The 15944-nt window shown below is 46.4% G+C and overlaps 1 protein-coding gene across 7 annotated transcripts in view; it reads left to right on the forward strand.

Moving 5' to 3' along the window:
- ccdc88ab (coiled-coil domain containing 88Ab) overlaps nucleotides 1–15944 on the forward strand; it is a 53583-nt gene that overhangs the window by 2042 nt on the left and 35597 nt on the right. For all 7 annotated transcript variants that reach the window (XM_017461204.3, XM_053677664.1, XM_053677665.1 and 4 more), the window contains one exon: nucleotides 7002–7110. In XM_017461204.3, the coding sequence (XP_017316693.1) occupies nucleotides 7002–7110 (109 nt within the window). The remainder of the gene's footprint in view (nucleotides 1–7001; nucleotides 7111–15944) is intronic.

The raw sequence follows: 15944 nt of genomic DNA on the forward strand, positions 1-15944 counted from the left end.
TTAAGTCTTTTTACCGTTTCCCGCGTGTGTTTTCATGCCTTTTTCTCGCATTACGTAGAAGTTTGTAGAACGTTTTGTTCAAGGCTATAGCGGCCGTGGTACGGGAGCTAAAACTGGAAATGAAATCGTGGCCGTTGGTTTTGGTTTATCTTAAGTTTGGCGTGATGTACATGACTACACTCTAGTCATCTTTTTGACGTCTTTAGATTCTGGTTTAAATCCCCCCCCCCACCCCTTTGCGCTCAGTGGTTGGTGACTCTTGATTTGCAGAACGTTTCTTTGAACGTGTCTCGGTCTTCCTAAAATCCGGCGGGATCTCGATTCAGTTCGGTCCCTACAGCGCTTTTATGGAAATCCGGACGTCGATTTAGTTCCGTAATGAACGTAAAAGCTCCCTGAGACGACACGAGGAAGAAACCTTGAGAAGAACCAGACTCAAAACCGCCTCGGACCTCTTGTCCGGTGTCGACACCCGGATTGTAACGGTCTAAAAGATCTGTCCTTCTCTTTCGAGTTCCTTGGAGTTTCTCAGCCCGTCATGAGCAGTCAGGACGGAATATAAATGCGTGTGGTGTGGTGTGGTGTGGTGCGGTGTGGGCGGGGCGTTAGTTCTGGTGGAGACTCTGCGCTCGGGGCAGCTGTTGGCGCTCGTCCTCTCAGCGTGGCGCTCGGACAGAAGGCGCATTGTCTCAGAGGGAAGTGAAGCGGCTCTTTGTTAAGCGCCGCTCGTGTTAACCGGTTCCCCTGGACATGAAATCTCCTGTTAAATCTCTGCCGAAGGTCATGTGGAACCGGTTTATCGATTGCTGATTATTTCCAGCCGAGCGAAAATGTTTTTCTAATCAGATCTAGATTAGAGACAGGATTTGTACCCTAGCGTACAATTTAACGTTGCCGGAAGAACTTAAACGGAACGTCTCGGCATCGCGTCCGTTACGGGCTGAGGTTCCGCCATGCTACATTATGGCTAGTAATCAATACCCGTTCTCCTAAAGGGCTGCAGTTGCCTCGTTGACACTGATGGTCATTATCCAGAGGAATGGCTGCAGGGGGATTGATCTCCCCACTGGTCTTAGCAAATCTGACTTCCGGGGACCGAAGTCGAGACGTTTAGGCCCGGCGCCGAGAGTCTGTTAGCGTCCTGCCGCTTCTCCAAAGTGCAGGGTGATGTGTTCGGTAACGCGGTCAGGGACAATAGCAGGAAGTACATGTGCTAGTCACGGGTCGCGCACGCAGCCACTAAATGTCAAATATTTTCGGCTGACGTTAGAAGCATATCTGAAGGCGAGCGTGATTCATCCTGAAGATTCACCTCGTGAAGGTCGGCTCGATCAGTTTCCGGCGCTCACAGAACCGGTTCCGATTGGTCCGAAGGTGTCGCTTCGTTTCCTGTAAAAGCAGCGCTCGTTTTAAATCGTTACCGCTCCTCTAGTAACACCGTACCCGTGGACGTACACGGCGGACGTGTAGAATCGGTGACGTTTTCTGTAAGGAGGGGTTTATTTAACATCCGTGGAAGGAGTCTCCGGTTTCGGAGGTAAAGCTGGACCTGACGGAGGAGTAGGGCTGGGTGGTATCGCGATACCCGAGGACGTTTTGACGATACGCGATGCGCGTCACGATACATCATTTAGCAAGCAGACTCTCCGCAAAACAGCCGTGAACTAACCGAGAGTTCCACGACACTTTTCTTTAATGCCTACAAAGAAGAGTAAAAAAAAAAAAAAAAAATCAAATGCGTCAAATCGGCGGCATCCGTCCGGTACCGTTTAAATGAGTAAATATTAAAAGCGTCAGAAATACATCACCGTACCGACGATATCTCAGAAAATCAGTTATCACGATAGCGATATTATATCGATATATCGCCCAGGCCTGCGAAGGAGTTTATGATTGTTTTAAATTTATTTTTTTGGTTTTTCTTTTTTTAATGTCGCTAGAGGGAAGAAGAAAAACGATGGGGAGGGAGCACTTACAGCTGCTCTGATGTACGTGAGAACAGGAACTAACGTGTTTCGGATGCTCCACGTCGTTAAACGTAGCTATAAATGGATAAAAAGTATTGCATGTCAAAGTCGTAATCCTTGGCAAGTTGCTGTGGCGTAAGAGGAATAAAACACTTTGTAGAGGTGAGATAGCGGTCACTCTGCTTCATCACACTGATTAATGACCTATTACCACACACACACACACACACACACACACACACACACCCAGCGTGTGCCGTACATTCTCTTGCGTGTCTACATATCCTTTATTACCATCCGGTTTCATCTAGGACTAATTAAGTTGTTGATATTTGAAATAGCACAGAAGTGGGTTTTTTGGGGGTTTTTTTCGCAGCACGGCGAAGACGCCAGAACGAAAGCGGGGTTTAATGATCGCTGTGATGAATCGTGGTGATTAATAGTGTGATTATAGTGCGAAAAGCTCCAGGTCTCCTCCTGTTTATTACTAGAGCGCTTCAGCAGACAGATTACTTGCTGGAAGAAGAGAAGCCTCCAGGATTAGTTAACGGTTTAGCGTATGTGGAGCAGATGGCGGAGATCCACGTAAGCAGACGCTCCTAGAGACTTCCACACACCTGAAACCACGTCCCGGTCCTCATTTCGTCGTCACCAACGGAGCCGTTAACACACCGACTCTCGCACTTTTCCCAGCAGCGGGCCGATAAGATTTCCGTTTTTACGACAGCGCTTTAATTACGTCAATCCCTAATCAGCCCTTTTTCTCTCTTTTCTTTTCTTTTCCTCCAGCAGCTAGAATTCATTAACTAATCCATGCTGCTTTCCTTGAGACAGAGGGTGATAATGGGATAAACCCACATTAACACACACACACACACACACACACACATTCTTCTGGCGTCCTCCGTCCTCCCTCTTGACACAGCACAGCCTCGTCTCCTCCTTTGTTTCCTCCTTCGTTCGCTCAGAGTCTCGGCCCGTGTGAAATCTTTATCTCGAGGGATCAAAGCGGAGCTGCAGGCAGGTCGGAGAGGAAGACGAAGACCACGGCGACGAGGGTTCCATCCCCCGTCCGTCCCTCACGTTTTTGCTCTCATCTTCCCAATCGAAACGAGCTCCCTCGCTTCCTGTTGCGCTTCCTGTTTGGAAAAAACGTCCACAGAATTGACCGAAATGGCTGCCGTGTCCTTAAATGACGTTTTATATTCTAATTTCATTGTTTAACAAAAAACAGACAGACAATCGAATACACTGTGCACGATGTAAGCTTTACTCTATCATTATGCTCTCTCTCTCTCTCTCTCTCTATATATATATATATAATATACACACACTCTAGTGAGCACATATGAATATGAATGTGTGAAAATGAAGCAGGTTTAATAAATAAATAAATAAATAAATAAATAAATAAATAAATGGAGTGAGTCCTCAGGTAGCATAGTTAGAATAAAATCTAGCTGGATGTCGAGTTAATATTCGGTCCCGTTATGATTTAGTAATAAGTCTCAAATGGCTTCCTATTGGACACTGTATAGGTTCTGGAGTGTTCTGTCACACCCTATGTAGTGAGCACGTATAGTGAAGAACACGCAGCTGATGGGAAACGTTTGAATTGTTCCTGTGTGAAGATGAGCGTATGTTGTTTGTTTGTTTGTTTGTTTGTTTGTTTGTTTGTTTTTTCATTCTTCCCCCCGGTTAAAATCCGCATGCCACGGATGATGATCCTCCAAGCATCCTGATTTTTAAAAAACCGTGTTTATTTGATTAAAAGTAACCCAAACGCAGCTCTAGCTGCCGTATATAAACGCGGACATAGGAGAGGAGTTTAAAAGCCATTTAACGGCTGCGTGAGTTTAAAACGTCTGCACGCGGATCAACGGCCGTGATGAACACAGCAGGATTTGAATGGTCTTGAATGAGAACTTCCTGTTTTTTTTTTTTTTTTTGGTTTGTTGTTGGTTTGTTTCCTGTTTCATTGTAGTTTGATTCACACAGATCACTGTGGGGTGTTTTTTTTTTTTGGTCAAAAGTATTGGAACGACTTGCTCCTGAGGTGTGGCAAGCGCAGGTCTGTGTCTTACAGCGCTTTCACACCGGTCAGTCTGTTTCCAGAGCGAAACGAACACTTCAGGTTTGCTTGTCGTTTGGTTCCGCCATTTCTACAGCTCGGTCCTCCGGCTCACGTCGTAAACCGGCCCGAAAACTCCGCCGTATCTGATTGGCTTCCTGTAGAGTCGAATCGCTCTCTCGTTGAGTTCACAGAGGAGGAGGAAGAGGACGGTTTGATTGAAACTGATGAAACGCTACATCTGTAGTGTGGATGTTATTCCGGGAGAGCGCGCGTGTGTGTGTGTGTGTGTGGTCGATCCGGCGTTTCTGATTGGTCGGATTTGAGTGTCGTCTTCACTCGCTGACCAATGTGAGCCCTGCAGTGAGATTTGTTTTGCGTCTACGCGATGAAACTGACGCAGCGTGTCAGATGTAGGTTACCCGGGAGCTCGGGCGCGTCTGTAATCGCCCCGTGACTCCTGCGTGACCTCGTGAGTCCGCCCTCCTGCTTTTGTAGAAGCGTGTTTTTGTTTTTTCTTCTTCTCCTTTTAGTTATCTAGCCGTGATGTAAATCAGTATCCTAACGCTGTGTTTAACCAGGATTACCGCTCCCACTGCTGTGTTTAATTAAAGGGTTAAGCTCATCAGGGCTGCCTGAAAGCCCTCCTGTGCTCGGAGGTCACGTGATCCATTTTAAAAAGGGAAGAAAAAAAAAAGAAAGACCCTGTTTTCTAATTCGCAAGACAGCGAGGCAGTGTGGGTGTATATGAGAGCATCAGAACTACCCCAGACCCAGACTGCCCGTAGGAGTGTCGATTAGCTTTCTCGCTTTTGTGTTCATCTACGGCTCTCCGGGTGAATCAGAAGCGAGGCACGCTGCAGGGGAGTTTCCCGGTCACATGACTCTGCGAGTGAGACGGTTGAACGGACGAGTTAGCCGTTTTCTCTGTGTGTGTGTGTGTGTGTGTGGGACCATTAAGGATGAGACAAGAAAGTGTGTGAAGGTTCATGCATGTGACACAGAAACCCTGAACCACGAAAAGAAAGAGTCGTTGTCATTTAAAAATAAAATTATTTTCACTCCAAAGCACGACTGATGGAATCCCATAAAGTCGACGGCGGCCGTTTCGGCCGTTTCGGCCGTTTGGCCATACCAGAAAACATTGAAGTGAATGACCAATCATTACACACATACGAGTCAGCTGAATCCCACCACGTGCATCCGTTTCACCAGGACCATCTGTACTCCTGCTCAGGAATGCGAGGCGCCGGTGGAATCCGGCTCATCCAAACCCGGCATCGTTCTCCCCGTCTTTTCCAAGTTGTCCAGATTCCGTGATCCCGTGCCCACGACGGCGTCGTATTCCTGAGCACGGATGCAAAAATATTCCGACAAGTAGCCATTCTTTGCAACCACGGTGAGCAGAAAAGCATCTCGAAGCTCGCGGCCTCGATCCCGGCCGAGAACGGGAACCTGGGGCTTCGGCAGGCTCAATGAAAATGGAAAAGAAAAATTCCATAATGGTGGACGTTTTGACCGTCGGAATTGGACGTACGATACCTGAGCACGCTTAACGTGAATTACAAATCATTACACATCTACAGTACGAGTCAAGCGGATTCCAGTAAAGCGACGTGCGTCCACTTGTACAGGAGACTGCAGTTCACCCCAACCAGACGACGTTGTCCCGATCTTCTCCGCGATCCCGTGCCTCCCGTTCTCACCTGACATGAGCAGAACCCGGCGCGGTCTTCCAGTGCGCTGTTGCACCCTGTCTTCCTCAAGGTTCGGCAGGTCGAGATGCGTTCCTGCTCACCACGGTTGTAAAGTTGTCCGAGTCACCGTAGCCCTCCTTTCTGAGACGTTCTCCGCCGTCCTCCCTCGTCAACGAGACATCCGTACCCTCCTGTGTAAACTCTAGAGACTCGGGAATCTGTGCAAAAATCCCCCAGGAGATCAGCAGTCCGATCCGCCCGTCTGACACCAACGACCGAGGTCACCGAGATGGCGTGATGAGTTCCTATTTTCTTTTTCTTTCACGAAGCCTGATCTCTGGACGTCAGACTGAATCTTTCTTTCAGTCTGTTCCGCAAAGCGCTCGGTTGTTTTCGTCGTCACAGCTCAGAGCTAAAGGCAGAAATCTTTAACGCTCCGACGGTGTGATAATCGAGCCAAAATGGTGGAACATCCTGGGGGGTTTTTTCCTCCTCACCTGAAAAGTCTCGTAATCACACTTCTTTGTTATTTGTTTGTTTGTTTATTTATTTATTTATTTATTTTTACAGAAACCCAGCTCTCAAAGTGGAATTTACCGAGCATGATATGTACGTAATGACATTTAAAGAAACGCAACCGAAATACTCTCGACAGGAAAAACGGCTTTTGTTTTTTCTTTCAAGACGTCGAGACGGACGCAGAATCCCGAGAGGACCGAAAATTTTAACGTTCGTAAAACGGAAACAAAAAAAATAAAACCGCACCCATAACATTTTATCTGCAAAATATTTCATGATACTTACAATATCTCTAAAAAAAACATCGACGTCAAACCATTTTAATGTCTCTTGATTTGTATTATTATTATTATTATTATTATTATTATTATTTCCAGAGAAGAATCTGACTGAGTTTGAGTGAAACGTGTAGCATTTTCCGTGTCATTTCCTCCTACAGGACGGAAACGACCGCTCTCGTTCGTGTCTAGTTCCTTCCCCACGCCCCCTTCCCAAATTCTCCTTCGCATTTTTATGCCACCCGGACTCGTTTTCAGTCGTTCTAACATCGGCGCACCTCACGTCTCTCGACCGCGCGATCGTTTCCCGGTGACACGACGATCCGAGACATCTTAAAACCTCGCCCGCCGCTGCCTCGCTTTGTGGCTCGACCCTTTTGCGTTTTATCCTTTTTTTTTTTTTCACTCTTAAAGTCCGTGTGAGCTCTAACTGTTTTGTTATTTTTTCCGTGTGTGTTGCGTTTCGCAGAAATCCGAAAGCTTCCAGCCAGAGAGTGAACAAGAAAGTGAACAATGACGCGGTATTACGTGTGCAGAACCTCTCCGTCCTCATACGCCACATCAAGACGTACTATCAGGTGAGTCGGTAATGCTTTTTCAAAATGTATGTATTTATTTATTTATTTATTCGAAATATGTACGTCACTATCATACCGGTGCGTTCACACCAGCAGGGATTTTTTTTTTTTTTTTTTTTTTTTTTTTTTTTTTAATTCCTTTTATTTTGCGTCTTTTTATTTACGTAATACGTCGTGTCGCTAGTGGGCGGTCCTATCGTGAGTTTCAGCCAATCGCAATGGGTTCACACCCTTTTAACCCCAAATCAAACACTTTATAGTAAAATAGCTACCGTGGTTTTATATTTCCTTTCCATTTCATTTCATTTTTTTATTTTATTTTACAGAGAGCCCGATTCACGTGGGTATGGTTACACCCACACTCATACTGAATAACGTTTTTCTTTGAAACCGAGATCAGCAGGCCGCAGTCGTTTCTGGGAATGAAAAGTGCAGTCACCGAGCACGCGTTCCGCTAACGAAGTGACCGGAACGTTAGAAGCAGGGAAACTTGGTTTGAAAGGGGGGGGGGGGGGGGGGGGGGGGAGAGGCATACTCGGTGAAAAATGCCCTCGTGTTCCCGAGGCCGGTGTGACGGCGTGTGATGTGGGAACGCCAGCTGTTTTCCACATGCTTTTCGCCACGCTGCAGACGTCTTGCGACAGAACGGTCCCACGCGCAGATGTGCTTTACGTCACCGCTCCTGTCGAGCATCGGACTTTGATGTTTGAGCGATCGGATTAGCGGCGAAACCCGACACGGTGAAGGTTTGCCGGTGTAAGGAGGTCAGGTGATCCCGCAGTCACGCTCGATCCGGCGCGTCGTCGCCTCACGGCTGCGTGATGTTTAACCGGACGGGCGGATGTGTGATGAAGAATGAACTCCAGGACGGATTTATATATCGAGAAACGAACGCTACAGATTCTTAACGGCTTTTATTCGTACATTTTATTTAAAAAAATATATATATTTGCAACACGAACGCATTGCACGGCTCGACGTGAGCTGTGATCACGTCACTCTTTTCTACATACATCACAGCGAAATCCTATAAAGCACTAGAATGACACATCGTACTTTTTATCCCTTTATCGCTACTTTTAACGTTGCGGAGCGTCCCGGAGACGAGTCAGTCCTCCGTACGTCACGTCACTTCCATCGTAGCGGCGATAAACTTGCGTTACTCAGAAAACATAAACAAACAAACAAACAAAAAAGCATAAACTCGTCCGTCATGACGATATCAGAAAACCCTAAGAGCGCTGAAACTGGAGACTCCTTCCATAAATCTGACATAAACATCTCCTCACAGTAAACATCAACATATCCACGATCAAGCACGGGTTTTGAATCCGTTTCTGCAGAGAATCTGCTGTACGAGTCCCTGCGGATGAGCTGTGACCATGTTAATCAGCGTGTTGATGTAATCCGACGTATTAATCAACACCTTCTGACCAATCAGACGGGAGAATTCGAGAGCACTGCGGTGTACGCGTACCGTTAACGTACGGTTTTGGAGAGCTTTACTGCTGTATACGTCGGCGGGACGAATCGGACGTGACCCGACACGACACGCTGGAACGTGTGTGACCGCTATGTGTCGAGTTCCCGAATCGGGATTGGTCAGAAGGTATCGATACCATGTTGTCACATCTCCCGGCTCTGCCGGATGAAAAATTTCCTCCGGCTTCAGACTCGCCTTACGAACTGACTGACGACGGCAGCGCTAATGAAAACGACATTGCTCCAGCAGTTCTGACCGGTCCCTTGCTCTGAGAAGCCTTGACGAATCCAAGCTCGAGTAAACGTCGGGATTAATATCGAAGGAGCCGCATGCTGCCTGAATCCGCGGGACGGGGATTAAAGAGAGCCGAGTCAGCACAAATCCAAACCTGCCAATTAAACCCTCCTGCCTGTGGGACGCGATAAAACCCGAACCGCTTCTTCTGCCTTTGTCGCAGTAGAGCCTTAACGTCTGCGCGCCCGAGTACCGATAAATCCGAGTGAGCCGAAGCGTATTTCCATCATAATGGCCGTCGTAATATAAAACTTGCATCTCGCCTGCTCCCGATGTGTTTTTAATGGACGGGGAAAAGCGCAGGCGTGGGACGCTCTCCGTCTAGACGCACGGCTGCTCAAACGATCACGCACTCTGAGGAACGGATCTTTTTTTTACGGCCGGAGGAAAAGAGCTGCCTGGGAAAATGACGCTGTTTAAATAATGCAGAGACAGAAAAGGGGCCTGAGTGGAGGATTTTTACATTCCTCGGGTGAACAGGATAATCGGATGTAGATTAGACACTTTGATTGGCGATTAGAGGCGCATGTTTTTTTCCAAAACTATGGTGGTAATGGTTCAAACTAGGGATACACGAGAATGGATGTTCCTCATCCATAACGTTATCCGATCGATTATCCTAGCTGTGCTGTAAACAGTGAGCACGAAAAGCTCCCGCGTACGTGTTCGCGCTCGTACGCTACCGGGCGTGTGCGTGGCTGTGACTAGCTCGGTAGCTCGGATCGAGTACAGATGCAGTAGAGAGTATGTTTTGTTCGCTTCTCCTGTACAGCTGTACGCGAAGTGCGTTTTTGTTTCCGCTGCGTCGGAATCCCTCGTCGTCAACAGCCGACCACGTACCGAGTAAACGCTGTTATTCAGTCGCCTAGCGACGCCTGGATTCTCGTCTTCCACGTCCTCTCGACGAGTTCTCGGCCGTCCCGTGACCGCTACCGAACCTTAAACTTGGACTGTCGACGTAATCCGGAGTCGTTTTGCACGTCACCGGGCTTCGCTCATGAACATTAACATTCAGGACTTGTCTTGTTTTCGACCGCGAGACGAACAGAGCTCTTTTCTCGGGCCCGACCCTCAGGCTGTTGAGCACGAGCTCTGTACACGCCACACTTCTATCTATTTTTTCCCTTTTGAGCACTTTTTGGAAGTAATTACACAGACGAAGGCGATTTTTTTTTTTTTATTTTCTTTTTTTCCCCCTTTCTTTTCCTACCCGTACACTCCGGGCTGCAATGATGGAAATATAACTGACTCCCACATCTGTGAGCCTCGCTCTTTGGAAAACACAGCAGTTTGTTTAGGGAGTTACGTAGCGGCCGGCAAACACAAAGACCCGCCTGTTAGACGTCCAGTCTGGAGAGTGTTGACTCCCCCCCCCCCTCATCTTGAAAGATGTTTGTCGATGCCACTGAGGAAATGGTTTTTTTTTTCTTCTTCTGCATTCAGCATATTTGCGGCATTCCAGATTTAAAATTAAGATAAATTCCCCCACTGGCCCTTATCTATCACGGCCCCCTAATAATCTCCATCCGTGGTCTGGCTGCATCGCTCTCCTGTCGTCTCCTCTTCATTAATAACTGGTGCATGCTGGGCGTTCTGGCGCACTACGGCTGCCGTCGCGTCATCCAGGTGGAGGCTACACACTGGTGGTAGTTGAGATTTCCCCCTCGTACAACGTCAAGCGCCTCGAGTGTCTAGAAAAGTGCTATATAAATCTAAGGTATTATTATTATTATTATTATTATTATTATTATTATTATTATTCAGGTTAGAGATCGAGATTAGTTTTATTCAAGCTTTAAGTTTAAAAGCCGAGTTGTAATTTTATTGTCAGTCCTCAATTTTAACACCTAGTATTAATTAATAATATTAATAATTGTTTAAAAATACTTTTTTGAGTTATTTTGCGTCTCGGTCCCAGTGTTTTACCTAAAAGAATAAAAATAAGACAGATAGCCCAATAAGACAATAAGGATCAAAATAAACGTAAGATAAATAGCCAGGATCTGTTCGAACTCTAAGGTCTTAATTTTTTAATAGCTAAAGGTTGTATTTTTTTTTTTTATTATTTATTTATTATTATTCAGTTTTTAAGTGTTTTAAAAGCTAAAAAATAGTTTTATAATTCAGGCTTTTTCTTCAACAGCGAAGTTGTATTTTTGTTCAACGTTCAAGTTGTATTTGTCCTCTCGGTGTTGAATTTTAGCAGCTAAGCTGTGCGTTTATCTCGTTTTCAATTCGAACGGGGAAGCCGTATTTTAGTCGAAGTGTTTCCTAGCCAAGCCGGATTCAGTCCTCGGCCCTTTTATTTTCAGTAGCTCGATACGCGCGCTTTTACTCGGGCGTCAGTTCGAACATTTCGAAAGTCGTATTTTATCCCCAGTTTCCAGCTGTAATCGTTAAAAGTGGTGTTTTTATTCGGCCCTTAATTCGAGTAGTCGAAGTTTCATATCCTTCGTCAACGGGTTTGATCTCAACAGCCGAGTCGCATTCCATCGTCTGTTAATCGGAATCGTTTTATCCGGTCCTTAATGTTTAGCGAGTTATATTCCCTTAGCTAAATCTTTTTCCTTAGTCCCGGTGTATTAGCTAACGTGTGTCTTTAGTGATACGGGTGAAGTTTAAGACGTGAGTTGCATTTAAGTCACAGTATGTATTTGTTATTTAAGACTTTAGTTTGGAGTTATTTAGGGTTTTAAAAAAAAAACAAAAACGACTTTTAACAGTCGAAGTATATTTGTATTCTCTGTTTAATTTGAATATCCGAGTTGTATTTTAGTCCTAGTTTTTACTTTCAATCGCTAAAAAATAAAGTATGTTTATGTTTTAGTGGTTAATACATCATAATAAAGCTTATTAGAAGTAATACACTTGGAACGCATTAACCGTGACGACACTTACGCAGCTACTTTGATCACTGATGACGGCGTGGACCGGTGTTCCACACGTTTCGCTGTAAATTGGATGAAAATCCCGAAGCTTGTGACTCGGAGCCCTTTGTTTGGGTTCTGACGCTGTGCGTGTCGAAGCGCTCGCTCTCTGAGAGCACGTCGGATTATTAGGGCATGTGCCGCATGTGGGATAGCTGCAGGCCGAAGTCACTTACACACACACACACAGAGAGAGAGAGAGACAGGCCAGTGTGTCAAAAAAACACACACCAACATCGATCTGCTGGGTCTGATCCTCTACACACCGAGCAGAGTGCTAGCGGATGGTCTCGGTGTAAACTGTAGCAGATCTTTATGCTGACTAGCGTCGAAACAAATCCATTCCTCTGAAGCATGCGACACAATCCACGTTCTATTAAAGCACCAAAAATGAGTGTTTAATGAAGGTTGTCTCTGGAGGCGTGTCGTATATTAATGGGATTTTCTGCCGTTTTTCTTTTCTTTGAATAAATTACCGTTAATGTATGCTAATTAATTATTATTATTATTATTATTATTCCTGTTAAAGGTTTGAAGATGGGGCTTTACTTAATGATAATTCTTATGAATGTCATCCCGTTAATCGAATGTCTATATTCTTGCGAACTAATTACAAATGCTAAGAAATTTCAGTGCGAAAATTTTTTTTTTTCGAAATTCTTCACGTTGACTTTTTCAGCAACGGCTCCAGCTGCCGAGTAACTCCGCCCCCTTTTATAACGGAATGATCAATCGAATCCAGTCGTTTCCGGTTCAGAGATCCGACTCGTGTCCTAATAAAGGCTGCGAAGATTTTTAGGCAGGAGGGTTTGTATGAAATTGAATCCTTTTTTTTTTTTTTTTTTTTTTTTTTTTTTTTTATGGGAGGAGCCGATGCAATTGTGCTATTGGTCAACGATGCAAACGACCAAGTTTACAGAAGCTGCATTCGACGAAATGAAATTCCATTGAAATGAACGATCGACTCGTTTATCTTCGTTATTTATATTAAAGTGACGTCTGAACACGTCCCGTAGACCAAAGGGTTCGAATATTTATTCACGTGACGTCACGTAACCACTGTGCGTTTCCTCCTGTTTAGCGCCGTAGATAACAGCCGCAGTGTGTGTCAGAGATGCGGTGAGACTGAGAAAGGCGTGAGGCATGCGCACACACACACACACACACACACACACAGACGCGTGCGCACATACACTCAGCACAGGGTGAACAAAACCGACGGTGTTGCCATGGTGACCGCGGCGGGTCCGCAGAATGGGCGTGATTCAGATCGTTAGCATTCTTTCTTAAGGACGAGACGAGATCAGTCGCCCCCTTGTTCGTGCCCCTACGCACTCATACACACGGAATCAGGATGAAGAGGGAAGGAAGACGCGCACACACACACACACACACACACACACACACACACACACACACACACACACACACAAGCCTCAGAGCTGCAGCTGCATGCCCTGGCTCCTCCCTGCTGCTTTGCCCCGGCTGCCAAATAGCACTTAAACAACATATAATCCACATCCGGTGAGAATTTGGCCCGAGGTCCACACCTCTGAGCTGTGCTTCTTGATTCACCGTCTGTAGGAAGCCAAATGATAATGACCGGATTACAACAGACTTCCGGCATTTATCCGAAATTAGAGCCAGTAATTTCTCAAGGTCATTAGGAGTGAATGAGGCGGCAGGTCTTCGCCGCGTGAGCTGAAGATGCGGGCAAAACAAAACCTGACACGTGTGCCGAGTGACATGAGCCAAATGATTCTGCACAAAATAACAGCAGAGGAAATCTGGTTGTCTGGTCTAGTTGATTAATTACAGTTGGCATGTTGGATACACTGCTCAGTTCATGCTGCATCACCATGACGACTTGTAACATGGTGTTAGGTTTCCTAATAAAACACAAAATCACAGCTCTCACTGAAGCAGGTCCGTATCATTCTGGTTATATCTCTTCTCTTCAATATTTAAATAATATAAACATCCTCATGAATGTAAACATCCACTGAGACTGAAGCACGCAGGCCACTCCTCCTTCTCTTGGACTGAAGCACGCAGGCCACGCCTCCTTCACTCGGATTGAAGCACGCAAGCCACGCCTCCTTCACTCGGATTGAAGCATGCAGGCCACGCCTCCTTCACTTGGACTGAAGCACGGAGGCCACGCCTCCTTCTTTCAGGCTGAAGCACGCAGGCCAAGCCTCCTACTTTCAGATTGAAGCACGCAGGCCACGCCTCCTTCTCTTGGACTGAAGCAAGCAGGCCACGCCTTCTTCTTTTAGACTGAAGCACGCAGGCCACGCCTCCTTCACTCGGACTGAAGCATGCAGGCCACGCCTCCTTCACTCGGACTGAAGCACGGAGGCCACGCCTCTTTCTTTCAGACTGAAGCACGCAGGCCACTCCTTCTCTTGGACTGAATCAGGCAGGCCACGCCTCCTTCACTTCTGTTCAAAGCAGAGATAATTACACTTCTATCACCTCTATCTCAACTCGGATGCTAAATTGGAGAGTCTGTCAGCAACAGCAGCTGTAGCTGTGAGCTATCGCACACAAACGCACACACCTGTCACTATTGTAGCTACACATATAACCTTCATCTCTGTGCACACACACCTGTCAGGTCATGTTTACAGCAAATCTTGCATTCTTAAAAGTGTCCCACAGAAACGGTAGCTCACCATTTACCAAAAAGCACTGTACCTCCCGCTTTTTTCTCTTTTTACTTACTGTAAATAAAGCCGAGTTCACAGCCAGTGACTGCGTCGTCCGGTGAACAGCGTAAAAATGCCACGATCACACAAGGCTGATGAACACTGCGAGCAGGAACGGAAGGAAGAGACGGAAAAGAGACAGAACGAGCAGCAGCTCTGCATCTGGGGCTTTCCTTCTCACTTCCACCTTCACACTTCACACCGCACGTAGCAGGATGTTTTCACACTTTTTTCTCTTTCGTGAGGAAAGATTTCATTGTGAGCAAGAGACTAAGAGCAGCTAGAAATCCTACTGGTTTCAGTTTTGAAGCTAAAAACGACAGGTACTGACCTGGAATGAAAATATTAGCTCACAAAGGTCACGATTTAACCCAGGAAGTAAATATATAAAGAGTCACTGATTTTTAAAGTCTCACTGTGTGCTTCAGACTCGGTGAAGGAGGCGTGGCCTGTGTGTGTGCTTCAGTCTCGGTGAAGGAGGCGTGGCCTGTGTGTGTGCTTCAGACTCGGTGAAGGAGGCGTGGCCTGTGTGTGTGCTTCAGACTCGGTGAAGGAGGCGTGGCCTGTGTGTGTGCTTCAGTCTCAGTGAAGGAGGCGTGGCCTGTGTGTGTGCTTCAGTATCGGTGAAGGAGGCGTGGCCTGTGTGTGTGCTTCAGTTTCAGTGAAGGAGGTGTGGCCTGTGTGCTTCAGTCTCAATGAGGGAGGCGTGGCCTGTGTGCTTCAGTCTCGGTGAAGGAGGCGTGGCCTGTGTGCTTCAGTCTCGGTGAAGGAGGCGTGGCCTGTGTGCTTCAGTCTCGGTGAAGGAGGCGTGGCCTGTGTGCTTCAGTCTCGGTGAGGGAGGCGTGGCCTGTGTGCTTCAGTCTCGGTGAGGGAGGCGTGGCCTGTGTGCTTCAGTCTCGGTGAGGGAGGCGTGGCCTGTGTGCTTCAGTCTCGTGAGGGAGGCGTGGCCTGTGTGCTTCAGTCTCGGTGAGGGAGGCGTGGCCTGTGTGCTTCAGTCTCGGTGAAGGAGGCGTGGCCTGTGTGCTTCAGTCTCGGTGAAGGAGGCGTGGCCTGTGTGCTTCAGTCTCGGTGAAGGAGGCGTGGCTTCTCTCCCAGTCATTAGAGATAAAAGTTAGCATGATATGTTATTGTCCTGCAGTGAAACAGCTCTAAACTGTATCTTTTATACACTGGAATGTAATTTTTATTATAATTTGGATCATTTGGAATTTATAATTGGATTATAATTTATCCAAATGTCTCTGAAGGATTTTTGTTCTCTGGAGGACATTGTCGTTCATACCCGTATTATAGTTCCAGTTCAGAAATGATTAGAAATGTCTGTTCTGGAGAGACGCTGGTTGAATATTGAGCTTTTTCAGTTTAGCGTGTTGTTTTTCCAGACCACATTCTCAGCTTTCATGTCCTTCTCTATTTTCA

The sequence above is a fragment of the Ictalurus punctatus genome, chromosome 29 (genome assembly GCF_001660625.3).
Source record: "Ictalurus punctatus breed USDA103 chromosome 29, Coco_2.0, whole genome shotgun sequence".
NCBI classification, from domain to species: domain Eukaryota; kingdom Metazoa; phylum Chordata; class Actinopteri; order Siluriformes; family Ictaluridae; genus Ictalurus; species Ictalurus punctatus.